This window comes from Chiloscyllium plagiosum, chromosome 36 (assembly GCF_004010195.1).
Source record: "Chiloscyllium plagiosum isolate BGI_BamShark_2017 chromosome 36, ASM401019v2, whole genome shotgun sequence".
NCBI lineage: Eukaryota > Metazoa > Chordata > Chondrichthyes > Orectolobiformes > Hemiscylliidae > Chiloscyllium > Chiloscyllium plagiosum.
Window position 1 is genome coordinate 15,169,129 of NC_057745.1, and position 15,477 is coordinate 15,184,605.

The 15,477-nt window shown below is 43.8% G+C and overlaps 1 protein-coding gene across 3 annotated transcripts in view; it reads right to left on the reverse strand.

The window, feature by feature from the left end:
• The window catches only part of LOC122540985 (guanine nucleotide-binding protein subunit beta-5), a 74,392-nt gene that overhangs the window by 16,566 nt on the left and 42,349 nt on the right, over window positions 1-15,477 (reverse strand). For all 3 annotated transcript variants that reach the window (XM_043677389.1, XM_043677387.1, XM_043677388.1), the window contains 3 exons: window positions 12,873-13,016; window positions 2,377-2,468; window positions 2,074-2,122 (listed from right to left, as the gene is read on the reverse strand). In XM_043677389.1, coding sequence (XP_043533324.1) covers window positions 2,074-2,122; window positions 2,377-2,468; window positions 12,873-13,016 — 285 coding nt within the window. The remainder of the gene's footprint in view (window positions 1-2,073; window positions 2,123-2,376; window positions 2,469-12,872; window positions 13,017-15,477) is intronic.

A 15,477-nucleotide genomic window follows, 5' to 3' on the forward strand; every position in this document is an offset into this window, starting at 1 on the left:
TCAGGATCATGGAGACACTGCGCAGGAGGAGGTGCAGCTCCCACTCCATTTCCTGAGGATGAGTGAGGGGCAGTGCCAATGCAGGCTCCATATATCCCGGGACACAGGGATGGAGTTGAGCTGCAGGAGTAGGAGGCTGTCCTTTCCCTGGAGCCATTGTCTTAAACATCTTTACCATTGGCACTTTACAGGCAGTAACCGGTGCCCAGTGCGGGATCTCTCAGTTGTACTCTGACATAAACATCAGGACAGTGACCAATGCTGTCTGGGCAACACCACACTGGATCATTTTGATCCCCCATGATGTGGTCAGTGCTGCTGCCCACGGGCAGTGGGATTCAGGACCAGAGCTGGTGTAGGGTGCCATCAACTGTACACAGGTGGCACTGACAGGGCTGTATCACAACAGGAGAATTCATCACCAGGAAGGGATTCCATTCCATCCTTGTCCGGGAGACCTGTGACCACTCTTCCTAGAGCTGTGTGACCACTACCCTGGCACCTACTCCTACATCCTGGAGTTCTTTCATGTCGCGGTGGTTGTGAGGGTCAAGAGGCCTTACAAAGCTGCTTACTGAGGGACATGGGCTACCCAGTGTGAACATAGTTCATGATGCTGATGCTTTAGTGTTGCACTAATCTCAATCAGGCATTGATGGAGCAGAGTATGGAGCTCTTCCAGATGTGATTCTGCTGGCTTGACAGGTTGTGAGGGGGCCCTCTAGAAGAGCCCAGACATGGCTGGCTGTCTCATCCTGGTGTGCTGCACTCTGCACAACTACAGCAGGCAACAAAGTGAGGAGATGGATGTTGAGGAACTGGTGAACAACACCATTATTCCAAGGAGGAGGATAGGACAATGGGTGAAGGAAGCTGACATTGTCCTTTACACAGATCAGCTGTGATGGGCGCCATTTGTCAGTAGGAACCTCACTGAAGAGAAGTGGGGGCAACAGACAATTGTTGACTGATAAATATTGTCGTCATGATGCTCAAGCCTTGGGCATCATGGGAGCAAAGGTCAGCCTCCGTTGGTTTCATTTCTTTTCCCTTTGCCATTCTGTAAATAAAAGCTCACATCTGTGTTCAAGTTTGTGAGATTGCTTGCCTGCATTGGGAACAAGGTAGCACTGACTTGGAAAGTGTTCAACAGGGTGTAGCCCCGGGATTCGTAAGTGAGTGGCCTAGTGGTTAAACAGAAATTAGATTGAGAAAAGAGGGTTGCATGTGCGAGGGAGTGCCGTCCGTGCCAAGGCAGCATGGCCTTCTAACTGCTGTGCCACAAAGTTGCTGGTGACGGGCAATATCCAAGTGCATAGCAGCCTTTCAAAGATGGTGAGGCCACGTAGGATGCCAGCCAAATGCCCCTGAACGGTGTCAAGTCTTGAGTGTTGGAGCTGCACTCATCTAGACAAGTGTTCTTGAAGCCCAGTTACTGGTGCAATGTGGCAGCCATCCTGTTCACAGCAAGCTCTCACAGACAATGTTGGTAATGTCGATTGAGGAACAAATATCTGCCAAATTATTTCTCCTGTTCTTGGAAATTGTGGCAGCAGATCCGTTACCACCACCTGAAATGACAGATTAGTTGAAGATCTTATCTGAAAAGCAGCCCCTTCAACAGTGCAGCACTCCCTCAGTACTGCGATGGAAACAGGGTCTGGAGCAGGATGCAAACCCACAGCCTCCTTACTCAGAGGACAGAGTGCTACCACAGAGCCACACAGAACACCATGATTGGGAATAACAGCAGTTCTGAGGAAACCACAAACCTCGACTTGACTCCTTTTTTTTAATAACCAAAAGCTGTCTCAAAACGATTTACTTAAATTCACCGAAATGAAAGATTGCTCAGGAACAGAAAATTTGAAGTATTTATATGCTATCACCCAATGGTGGCAAAAAAGTGCTACATAGTGTATCTAAAGGTTATTCACATTTAGCAGAACAAAATAAGACAGCAAGTTTGATGATCGTATGATGTTTGTCAGGACCTATTTTTGACAAAATAAAACTCTTCTATATAACATCCAGAGGAAACAATGATATGATCTCTGATTAAAGTTGACTTACCGTGGCATCATCTGAACCAGAAGCAAAAGCATCACCACTAGGGAAATACCTATTGTGAGAAAATGGACTTTAGCATCTGGTTTGCAACAGACCAGTGTATTACTGTAACCCAGAATGTTACATATTCTAGCTGTGTGACCATAGCTTCCATCTTAAACATATAACCATAGGCTGCGCGCAGGCAGGCAAACACACACACACACACAACACACACACACCATCCAACTTGTTAAACTAAATGAGGGAGTTAGTTCATAAATCTCTCGTGCAGTTTCAAGAATTTTACAGAATAAATATACTAACCTAACACTGTTTATATCAGATTCATGCGTTTCAAAGGACTGGATACACTGACCAGAGCGCATGTCCCAAACCATTGCTTTCTTATCACAGCCCTGCAAGTAAATAAGAACATAAATAGACAAGAGATTGCATTTAACTGAAAAGTATTTAGTTGACTTTAATGACCATTAACTATGTCAAATGCAAGGAGAAATTAAAACAGATAAAAAGAAATGTGGGAAAGATCCCATACAATCTACTCCTGCTAACTCAAAGTCATTTATTGGAATTACCCATAAGATCATCTATTAGTTACTCAAAAATGGACACAACTGTTCTGATTAAATTGTTTTATTTGAATCATTGGATCATGAAATTTCTTTGTTTAAAAACAATTGAAATAATCAGGAGGGACTGTAATATGAAATGTTATAATGGGAGAGTTGTATGAATATTGGGTAACTCCCAATCATTCTCCTTTTGAATGACGATAGTTCACCCTCCTGCTGACTTGTTGAAATCAGCAGTTTGTGTTGGGGAGCTTGACGTTTTGGGGAGAATTGTTCACTACCATCGCCATCTCTGCGAAGGCATCTTCTTGCGCAGGATTCTACCTGACTAACCAGGGCACTCGGCTCATTGGTGGGGGTGAAAGAAAACAAAAGGCATTCCTATGTTGGAAAACAGCCAGCAGAAAGTGCAAATTTAATACACTTTGTCAATGACCACATCATGTCGATGTTTGAAATACTGTGAGCAGGATCTTATTCAACTGCAAAGTTAAAATTGGGCCTACTGAACCCAGTTGAATAAGTTTCCCCTCACCCCTCCTGGACTGTGATCTTTAGGTTTCAACCTTGACTCTTCCTGGAGAAAGCTGAAATAAGTTGAATGTCATGCTGCAAGTGATGTTGAGCTGTCTCTGGAAGCATGCTTAAAAAAATGGATTACAATATTTGAATACCAGAGCATCTTTTATTTTACTTCTGGACATGAAAGCTCAAATCCATAGTTTTGGATTTTCTGCATTAATTCACAGGGTTAAGAGCTTGCTCTGCTGTTAGATTTTCACTCTGCTGCCATGAATGATGCCAAGCTCCAACTGCAGCAGAACTGAGAAAGGCTCCTGAGACCCCAGTCTGGGGACTGGGAATCCTTTGCAAGAGCCTGTTTTTGATATGTGTTCTCCAGACACCTCAGAAGTGATAAAAAGAAGACATGATGAAATGAAGATTTGACGCGAGGAGTAACCTCTTCTTTATAATGCCACATTGCATTGTCAGAGACATGTGTTGCTGGAAAAGCGCAGCAGGTCAGGCAGCATCCAAGGAGCAGGAGAATTGATGTTTCGGGCATAAGCCCTTCTTCATTCCTGAAGAAGGGCTTATGCCCGAAACGTCGGTTCTCCTGCTCCTTGGATGCTGCCTGACCTGCTGCGCTTTTCCAGCAACACATTTTTCAGCTCTGATCTCCAGCATCTGCAGTCCTCACTTTCTCATCGTCAGAGACATGCCCTTCTTAAAATCTTTAATTGTTACAGGACATGATCGTTGGCCACTCTGACCTATGGTAACATTTGTAACTCAATGTTCAAGCCGTATTTCCCTGTCAATATATTCCTTCTGTCAAATATTAGTCACATTCAGCTTTAAATGTGCTGACTGAAACGGATCAGTAGCCAACTGTAGCAATATAATCCACTTTCAAAAGAATGTTTTGCACACAATAAATCATTTTAATTCTCATATTGAACTTCCAGCACCAATCCTGAATCAGTGCCCCAGTTTTCTTTTTAACCATTTGAACAAACAATCATCCTCCAGTTCAAGACAGAATTGGAAGGGAAGGAAATGGTCCACTTTTCATTTTAATTCGCTTCTTGCAGAAATTCTTGTCCAAGGATGAGATCACTCCAACAATAAACCAGTAAAACCACTGCACAGCCTTGAGCTAATGCATGTACATTGACCAGTAATTTTCCTGATGCACCAATAATAAAGAAATGGAAAGTACCTGAATTAAATCAATTGGGGGTGGGGAAAATCTGATCATTTTAAAGAGAACAACAAAGAAAAGCTGGAATTTTACAAATTGAAAACTTTGATTGAACAAGGGAAATTTCCCTCAGAATTCTTCTGGACTTTTTGATAATACACCTTCAAGAGGACATTTAATGTGTGCAGATCATAGCTGTTAATGTTGAAAGACTCTGCATGCTATAGAGTCTCATAAACAGAGACAGATTAATCATTCAGCACATTCCGATATTCTCCCAGTAGCCTGTCCTATGGATGGATGGTTACATTATTTTCACAGGCTCCTTTTCCTGGGAGGATCCCAAAGAATTCTGAATCCTTTTATGGTAGCTTGTCAACTCCTGATTGCAAGACAACTGTCATGGTTTCTACAGAAAGAATTAATGCAGGGCATTAACTGGCCATTAAAGAACAATGACAGGTTTTCACAAGCAGGTTGCATCTGCTCGTACAGTTTCTCAGTGAGAAGAAAAGCAAATGATCAAATTATTTTTTAATGAGATTACAATCCAGCATCTGCATATCACAGTGATTCCCCTGCTGCACCACAGCAGACATGCTCAATCTTGCAGACTCAGGTCTATAAATGGAACCAATTATCTCCCTAAAATCCAATTTAAAGTTAATTACAGATGGAAGGTCAGAACAGAAAATCTTTCTGTTATGCTCCTATCATGGACAAATTAAATTGAGAAAAACTGAAAATAAATGTGGAACAGATGAAGTGAAACAGCAATGCTACTTTGCCCACAGCTCCTGGGGAAACATAATTGCAACCATTTCGATGCTCCAGCATCGTAAAAACTCATTAAAGTGGGATATTTGGAATCAATGGAGTGGATTTGATGGACCCCTCTGGATTAATTTGTCTGGCTAGGAGAGGAGAACTGGAATGTGGAAGTCATAAAGTTAACCAAATGGCCTTCCCACTCACCCTTGGCATTTCTCCCATATTAAAGGAACAGGGAAGGTGTCAGGTAACCCGCACGCCCTTGGGCCTAGTGAGGATTTAAAGTAGCCATTTAACAACCAGTTAATGCCCTGTTATTGTTCTTTACATGGAAGCAATCTCTAGTCATCTTGAAATCAGTATTTGACTGACGTACCCCTGAAGGATTTAACCAGGAGAAGGTGCCTCCAATAATGATTCAACCATCCTGGAGAGGGACTACTTAAAAAACATCTGCATTTCCCAAATCAGTCTCTACTTCTGAGACTCTTTAGCATGCAGCAGCTTTTAACATTAATAAATATGAACATTAAATGTCCAATTGAAAATGTATTATCAAGGAGTCCTAAAGAATTCTAAGGAAAATTTCCTGTGTTCTACCAAAGTTTACAAATATTAGAATTTCAGTCGCTCCTTTTTATTGTTCTCTTAAAAGCAATCAAATGTTCCCACTTAAGGCAACTGAGGGCTTCATTCTGCCTCAGCTGCTCTTTCACCCATGACAGAGGAAGGCAGAGCCTGGCAAGATTTTACTACACTGGGCTGTTGGGCAAGCAGGATAGGATTTTCTTTCTGGGTTCCCGTAGCCATCTGTGACACCCCACTCAGCACCTTTCCCTCCTCTTTAAGTATCTCACCCTGAAGGCCTCTCAAAGCTAACAGCCCAACCTTAGGTACAGCAGTCAAGCCAATCCAAAGCCCAAGTCTGCACTGGAGGTCCAGACTCCAACACTAGTGTATTGGGACCACCTGCAGTTCCAGCAGTGGCCACTGCTCTATCCTGGTGCTTTGGGGATTAGAGGCGATGACAGCCAATCAAATGGGTGCAAAAGTCTCACCCTGGAGTAATTAATTCTACTCCCAGAGTAAAATGGCTGCATTTGGAAAAGTGGAAAGCTTGGAGACGTGGACAATGACTCCCTGTAAAATCCAGTCCTCAGCACAGAAGCACAGCCCATCATGCCTTGGAGAAACATTGGGGTAGGAGTAACCTAGATTCATTGGTTAGTATTTCTCTGTCAATGTTTCTTTTTCAAGTGTCTATCCAACTTCCTTTCATTGAGTCACTTTCACTAGTTCAAAAGGTGATGTCACAGTTACTTGGTCCTTTTACTGTCCTTCCACCTCAATTGCCCAACCTGTAATTTTCCACACATCAAAATGAATGGTTGGAAAATCCCAGACTTCAAGCTAACAATTTCCTGTGCTGTGCTTCCTGTAAAACACCATTTCCAATTGGCTAGGCAGAGTTGGTCGTTATACTTATACACAGGAGGATGCAGTGACGCTGACAACCACAAGAGCAGAAAGCAATTTAGTTCAACCACTTTGGAATCTGAAAACTGCATTAAAAGGAACATCTGGTGCATCATTTGCAAAGATTGTGCTGATCATACAACAGGGTTCATTTCAAAACACGAATGAGTGAAGTTCTGTCATTAAAATAGCACTCCTGCCTCACAGTCAGGAAGAACTGCTTCATTGGCTATGTGTGCTGCACTTGTAAGTACACAAAATAAATGAGCCACAGAGACGTTCATGTTTTTGCAAGAAATACCAAGCAAACAAATGCAGATGAACGCAGTTGCAGTGCACGTAGCAACCAGAGCAAATGCTTTCCCGTCTGACACTGGAATTTCCTGTGTATTTGTGCACCGATATACAGACTGCAACTGACGATGTGGCCCAAGAGACTGTGAAATTTCAGGCACATGTATTATTAGACCCCAAAGCTTTTCCATGTTTTCCAACTGATTCCTTCAGCCAAGTACCAATCTGTCCACCAGAACAAACCAGTCCCTAACATGACAACCTGCAATGGTAATTGCTCAAATCGTCTCTTCATATTCAGATCCGATTTTTAGTTGAAGTTCCTTTTTCTGATGTTTCATACAAAAACAACTTCCTCCAAAGATAGCTCATTGAATGCGCTTTTTATGGCATTGGTGTAAATCTCATTAAAAAGTTTCCCTAATCACACAACTAATAAATAAGTTAATGTACATAAATGTTCATTAAATAAGTCACAAATTCAGTTATCATAATTAAGGAAGCAACCTATAGTGAGAGTTCCTCACTATCCTTGGCCCCAACTGTCTATGTTCGGTTAATCCCCAGTTTAAATTCAACCGTATTCTAATGAGATTTTCAGAAAGTTTGAGCCCAACTCAAATGACAAAATGGTTGGATTTTTGGGTCAAACTGTGCCCGTTGGTGAAATTCCAGAGCTTCAGGGGCAAAATTGGAATCCTAGTGCTTGTTGTTTAGTTGAGAAAATGAGGTCTGTAGATGCTGGAGATCAGAGATGGAAATGTGTTGCTGGAGAAGCGCAGCAGGTCAGGCAGCATCTAGGGAACAGGAGAATCGACATTTCGGGCATTAGCCCTTCTTCGTTGTTTAGTTGCCAAGGGTGTCACCTAGTGCAGAAAAAGATGGCAATACTTCCTTGTGCTGGATGCCACACTGGGTGAGGGCATCATTGGATGTGCTATGAATGACCAGAGGTACGAATCCAGATTATGACATCTGATCATGTGCTGTTCTCACACCAGCAATGCCATTTTACTGCTCAACACTCCAGTGAATGCTCTATCTGGCCCTCAAACAGCTGAGCAGGTATTAGCAGCAGGAGGAATTCCACCACCTGGCCTAACCAGTGCTAGTTAAAGCGACCATCAACAACTCTCAGGTTATTTAGAGTCATTGAGTCATGAGGGTATATAGCACAGAAACAGACCCTTCGGTCCAACTTGTCCATGCCGACTAGATATCCCAACCCAATCTAGTCCCACCTGCCGGCACCCAGCCGATATCCTCCAAACCCTTCCTATTCATATACCCATCCAGATGTCTTTTAAATGTTGCAACTGTACTAGCTTCGACCACTTCCTTTGGCAGCACATTCCATAGACGTACCACCCTCTGCGTGAAAAAGTTGCCCCTTAGGTCTCTTTTGTATCTTTCCTCTCTCATCCTAAACCTATGCCCTCTAGAGTCATAGAGATGTACAGCACCAAAACAGACCCTTCAGTCCAACCCGTCCATGCCAACCAGATATCCCAAACCAATCTAGTCCCATCTGCCAGCACCCGGCCCACGTCCCTCCAAACCCTTCCTATTCATATACCCATCCAAATGCCTCTTAAATGTTGCAATTGTACCAGCCTCCACCACTTCCTCTGACAGCTCAGCCATCCTCTGTGTGAAAACATTGCCCCGTAGGTTTTTTTTTATACCTTTCCCATCTCACCCTAAACCTATGCCCTCTAGTTCTGACTCCCCGACCCAGGAAAGAGACTTTGTTGATTTATCCTATCCATGCCCCTCATGATTTTATAAACCTCTATAAGGTCACCCCTCAGTCTCTGATGCTCCAGGGAATCAGAGACTGGAGCTTCCCATAGCTCAAATCATCCAACTCTGGCAACATCCTTGTAAATCTTTTCTGAATCCTTTCAAGTTTCACAACATCCTTCCAATAGGAAGGAGAACAGAATTGCACGTAATATTCCAAAAGTTGCTTAACCAATACCCTGTACAGCCACAACTTTACCTCCCAACTCCTGTACTCAATACAGTGACCAATAAAGGAAAGCATACCAAATGCTTTCTTCCCTATCCTATCTACCTGTGACTCCATTTTCAAGGAGCTATGAACCTGCACTCTTAGGTCTCTTTGTTTAGCAACACTCCCTAGGACCTTACCATTAAGCATATATGTCCTGCTAAGATTTGCTTTCCAAAATACAGCACCTTGCATTTATCTAAATTAGACTCCATCTGCCACTTGTCAGCCTATTGGCCCATCTAATCAAGATCCCATTGTAATCTGAGGTAACCTTCATCACTTTCATCTGCAAATTTACTAACTATACATCCTACACTCATATACAAATCATTTATATAAATGCTGAGAAGTAGTGGGCCCAGCACCGATTCTTGTGGCACTCCACTGGTCACAGGCCTCCAGTCTGAAAAACAACCCTCCACCACTACCCTCTGTCTTCTACCTTTGAGCCTGTTCTGCATCCAAATGGCTAGTTCTCCCTGTATTCCATGAGATCTAACCTTGCTAACCAGTCTCCCATGGGGAACCTTGTCAAACGCCTTACTGAAGTCCATATAGATCATGTCCACCGCTCTGCCCTCATCAATCCTCTTTGTTACTTCTTCAAAAAACTCAATCAAGTTTGTGAGACATGATTTCCCACGCACAAAGCCAAGTTGACTATCCCTAATCAGTCCTTTCCTTTCCAAATACATATACCTCGTGTCCCTCAGGATTCCCTCCAAAACTTGCCCACCACCGATGTCAGGCTCACTGGTCTATAATTCCTTGACTTGTCCTTATCACCTTTCTTGAACAGTGGCACCACGTCAGCCAACCTCCAGTCTTCTGGCACCTCACCTGTGACTATTGATGATACAAATATCTCAGCAAGGGGTCCACAAATCACTTCCCTAGCTTCCCACAGAGTTCTCGGGTACACCTGATCAGGTCCTGGAGATTCATCCACTTTTATGTGTTTCAATTTCCTGGTTAATTTCTTCTATCCGATGCTTTGATTATGCTTGTGGGTAGTGTTTCCCTTTTTTTTGCTGTTTTACAGCAAGTGGGGTGGCAGTTGCTGAAATACGTATTTCTGAATTTAAAGTTTCTCCAAAAATCAGTTACTATCAGACATTCCCCTTCGAATAAATTATAACTCGGAGAATCAACTGCGGTCACACAGAGCAAGACAAGTTGCTGGAAGAGAAAGGCAGAAGCCATATCTGTACAAAAGACAAAGTCAATGTTTCTGAAGAATACTCATACCTGGCTCAAAATGTTAACTCTGTTGGTCTCTCTACAGACACTGTCAGACCTGCTGAGTTGGTCCAGCGTTCTCGGTGTTTGTTTCAGATTTCCACCAACAGCAATATATTATTTTTATTCCCTGGATCATTGGCCTGAACCTCAGCATTGCTGATCCACTATGTCATTACTGGCGGAAGGCATCACAGCTGTGTTGCAGCGGAAGCGGAAATATCGGCTATCAGATATTACACTCAAGTCAGTTGCCACAAGAGTTAGGTGTAGTTGGCCAGCCCTGGAAATGATGGGTTCCAAACTCTGCACAAAATCCTGCACTACATTGGTGTGGGATTCTTCCTCGTTCTTTGACTTAGCACATGGGTTGACCATTTGGCAGGCTTCCCCAATGCACCAAACATAACACTCACCCATCAGCTTTCTTCTGTAGGCTGCCATTTCAACGGAATGAATCATCTCCAGTGTAATTTATGTCATATTCCTGCCCCAGCCATGTCTCCAGGTGCTTAGATGTCAGTCCTTTCTCTACACTGTCCTTAGTAAGTTTGCAGATTAGATTAGATTCCCTACAGTGTGGAAACATACCCTTCACCCCAACAAGTCCACAATGACTCTCCAAACAGCAACGCAACCAGACCCATTCCCCTGCCCTATATTTACCCCTGACTAATGCAGCTAACACTGCAGGCAATTTAGCATGGCCAATTCACCTGACCTGCACATCTTTGGATTGTGGGAGGAAACCGGAGCACCCAGTAGAAACCTACGCTGACCCGGGGAGAATGTGCAAACTCCACAAACAGATGCCAGAGGTTGGAATCGAACGTGCATCCCTGGCACTGTGAGGCAGCAGTGCTAACCACTGAGCCACTGTGCCGCCCATACGGCACAGATAACACCAAAATTTGTGGTATATTGGACAGTGAAGGTTACCTCAGAGTACAATGTGATCTTGATCAGATGGGCAAATGAACTGGGGAGTGGCAAATGGAGTTTAAATAGGTGGTGCATTTTGGCAGGGCAAATCAGGGCAGGACTTATACAGTTAATGATAAGGTCCTGGGGGACTGTTGCCAAACCAAGAGACCTTGAAAGTGGATTTGTGGTATACAGGGTGAAGAAAGCATTTAATACACTTGTCAGTGCATTGAATAGAGGAGTTGGGAGATCATGTTGTAATTGTATAGGACATCAGTTAGGCCACTTTTGGAATACAATGAATAGGACTAGATTAATTTAGGATATCTGGTTGGCATGGACCAAAGGTTCTTTTTCAGTCCTGTACATCTCTGGTGACCCTAGTCACATCAGTATCAGAGCAGGAGGGTGAGAGGTTGAAATCGAGTGATGAGCATCTTCATCATCAATGTCTTCATGCTGTCCCTTCACTGCCTGTGCTGGTAGCACCTCTAGAGTTCTGAAAGCAGAAACGTGCAGTGGTAAAGGAATACTGGGCATGGGGAAGTGAGTGGTGCATGCTTATAATAGCTGCAGGTATACATTAGAAGTGAATTGGATATGAAAAGTAGGGGGATATGAGAAAGAGGATTATCAAGGAGGACATAGTCACTTTTGATGGTTTGAGCCCCTCCACTGCTCACGGCATCAGCAATGAATGCTCACAAATTGTTAATACTATTTCCTTCACAGGGTAAAACAGGTTGGCAGCCTTGTTCCCTCCAGTCATTCCTATAACCTGCAGCCACTATGCCCTTCATGAGAGTGGAAATGTATCTGGAGTCTCAGAATCTGGATGGTGTGACTGTTGTGGTTGAAAAGCTGACAGCGTGTAGGTGTGAGGCTTGTTTGAGGAAATGTATTGGTGATATAGACAATCATCGAGAACTACTGGTGTGTGGGTGATTGGCAAGTGGTGAATTGAACAGCGCATGTAGGAAAACCGGTGAAGCTGATAGGAAATGGCATCTGAAGACACAATTATTGACCTAGATCACTAGTGTCAGGTCACTGAACTTCTTGCAGCACTGTATCCAAAACCTTGGGCTTGAATCCTGCCATTGGCGTCTATGGCTACTGGCATCCACTGCTTTCTGACTGTGCATCCAAAAGGTCTCCTAGTTCCCTGTGTATGCCGGGCGTTTCTTCTTCTGCCCACCTCTTCCACCAGGGTCTCCAGTGCACCATCCAAAACAACGAAGCCCGCACTCTCCCATTTTATTCCATCATTCACTATTACCCAGAATAGATTCACTTCTTACACAACTGCCAACCCTGCACCTGCCACAATGCACCTCCCCTTAAATAGTTGCATGTTAGCTTTAAGTGTTGCTAGCCACACATGACATTAGCCACTGCACAAAAAAACCAACCAATGAACAGTGCAGTTTGCATGAGCAAGAAGCTGAAATAACTTACAACAGCAGCCGGCCTGAAGTTAGCAAACTGTGGGAACTGCAACCCACAGGTACATGATAATCACATGTTGTTATCTGCTTGCCCATTTCTGGGGGGCTACCAAATGTAGTGCTTTTTTAAGGACAGAATATAACTGCACAGAGAATGGAGTTACTAAATTGTCGATGGTAATATCTAGTGAATGAAGAACCAATCAAAACATGCATGACTCCTCACAATTATTCAAAATAATTCTACTGACAAAACTCATGAAGTTAACAGTCCACACAGTGTTCTAGATACTGCACAATAACATTTCAAAGGGCTATGGTGTTCTTCTACTTGTCCCCGAGAAAATACTCACCCCTGACACAAATGTATGGCCGGTCTCAGATGGGGCCAAGTCAAGGCAAAGGACATCTGCGCCATGCCCATGAAAGCTCTGAAGCAGTTGTCCGCTCTCAACATCCCAAAGGGCACAGGTTCCATCACCACTCGATGTCAGGATCTATGAAGATACAGGAAAAGAAGACAAAAAGGTCATCAAGGAGGCAACTACGATTGCTTTTCAAACTGGCAATTAAGTCAACATTGCTGGTCCCATGACACAGTGGGTAGCTATCCCTATCGCTAAGCCAGAAGCTCCAGAATCAAGTCCCACCTCAGGACCTGGTGACTGTTGAAGGTGTGCCATAATGTGGCTAACTGATTATCAATCAATTAATAAACATTTCTGATACACAAGGTGGTAAGAATGGGAGAGTTTACCATGTGCTAGCTGCAGCAAACCAGCCTCCCTACATTGAAAGACTCCACTCACGGGTTCCTCCGATATTCAAGCATCACCATTGTTCTGGGGGTCAGGTCACATGTCACCAATAACCTCCCCCGCCCACCACCCCAAGCCCCTGGCCCAAGTAAAATACAGGCAGGGATTGAGTAAAGCTACCTTTAACTATGATTTGGAGATGCCGGTGTTAGACTGAGGTGTACAAAGTTAAAAATCACACAACACCAGGTTATAGTCCAACAGGTTTAATTGGAAGCACACTAGCTTTCGGAGCGATGCTCCTTCATCAGGTGGTACTAGAGGGCTCAATCCTAACACACAGAATTTTTGGAAATTTACAATGTGATGTAACTGAAATTATACATTGAAAAAATTGATTGTCTGTTAAGCCTTTCATCTGTTAGAATATAGTGATAGTTTCACTTCTTTCATGTGTAAATCACAAAACCTTTTTTTGTAAAAGGTTGCATTCTCGGGTTAGCTGTTAACAATGGTGATAGCTAGACAATATGTTGAAGGTGTTGGCCCCCTGTGTTCTCTGTCTATGCCATGATGTTTAGATTCATTCTAATCTAAAAAGTGAGATAACGGAGTTTTACATAAATTCATGCAGTTTTTGAGCTCAGAGTTCTACGTGAATGCATGCAGTTTTTGAGCAAAGGACAATGTAACCCTAAAAGTACAAATTCACCCCACAAAATATATGTGTGCATGTGGGTCTTTGTCTGTCTGTGTGTGTCTGTCTGGGCTGGGGGTTGTGAGTGTGAGAATGTGTATGTGTGTGTGTGTGTAGTGAGTGCAGAGTGTCTTAAGTCTGTGAGAGTTTGGGGACTGTATGTGTCTGTAAGAGTGTGTGTGGGTGTCTGTGTGCGCGTCTGTGTGTATGTGTGTCCGTGTGTATGTGCACTCAGGATACATCAGTACAATTACGCGACATTGCCAAACAGACAAGGCGACAAAACTACACCACGTACATGCACGCCAAGAACAAAAAACTGGAGAAACTTGGCATTCTTACCAGTAATAGCAAAGCCTACCCTGGAACCACAGTACACAACATTATCACTGCGGGGAAGTCTATTATCAACTTATCGGACCACACCCTTCGACTGGAAGAGATTGAAGTCCTGAGTAGGGGTCTCAACTTCTGACCCACCACCAAAATGGACCCGTTGGTTCTGGCAGCAAACACGGAGGAGTTCATCAGACGAATGAGACTCTGGGAATTCTTTTAAGGTGCCAGCAGTGATCCCACTGAGCCCACTGATGAACTGGAACAGTCATCACAGGGATCTGTAGAGGAGCGATCAAAGAAGGTGTCAACTTGGACCCCACCAGAGGGCCGCTGCCCTGGGCTTGACATGTATGCTCAAACCATCAGGAAATATATAAATGTCAGATTCATCAGCCGTACCCACAAGGTAGAGCAAAACATCACCCATTCACAGCGCAATGCCATCCAGGCTCTCAAAACCAATCATAACATTGTCACCAAACCAGCAGATAAAGAATAGAACAGATTACTGCAAGGAAGTGTACCGACAACTGAACAACCAGGAACACTACAGGCAACTACCAGCTGATACAACCAAAGAACACACCGCGAATTAAACACACTGATCAGAACTTTGGATCCAGTCCTTCAGAGTTCCCTACGCGCCCTCATCCCACGTACTTCTCGTGTAGGCGACTTCTACTGCCTTCCAAAGGTACACAAAGCCAACACACCGGGACGTCCCATCATGTCGGTCAATGGGACCCTATGTGAGAATCTCTCCGGCTATGTGGAAGGTATCTTGAAACCTATTGTACAGGGGATCGCCAGCTTCTGTCACGACACTACGGATTTCTTACAGAAACTCAGCACCGACTGACCAGTCGAACTGGGAACATTCCTCGTCACAGTGGACTTTTCCGCACTCTACACCAGCATTCCCCACAATGATGGCATCGCGGCAACAGCCTCAGTACTCAACACCAACAACTGCCAATCTCCAAACACCATCCTACAACTCATCCGCTTTATCCTTGATCACAACGTCTTCACCTTTGACAAGCAGTTCTTCATCCAGACACACGGAACAGCCATGGGGACCAAATTTGCACCCCAATATGCCAACATTTTTATGCACAGGTTCGAACAAGATTTCTTCTCTATGCAGGATCTCCAACCAACATT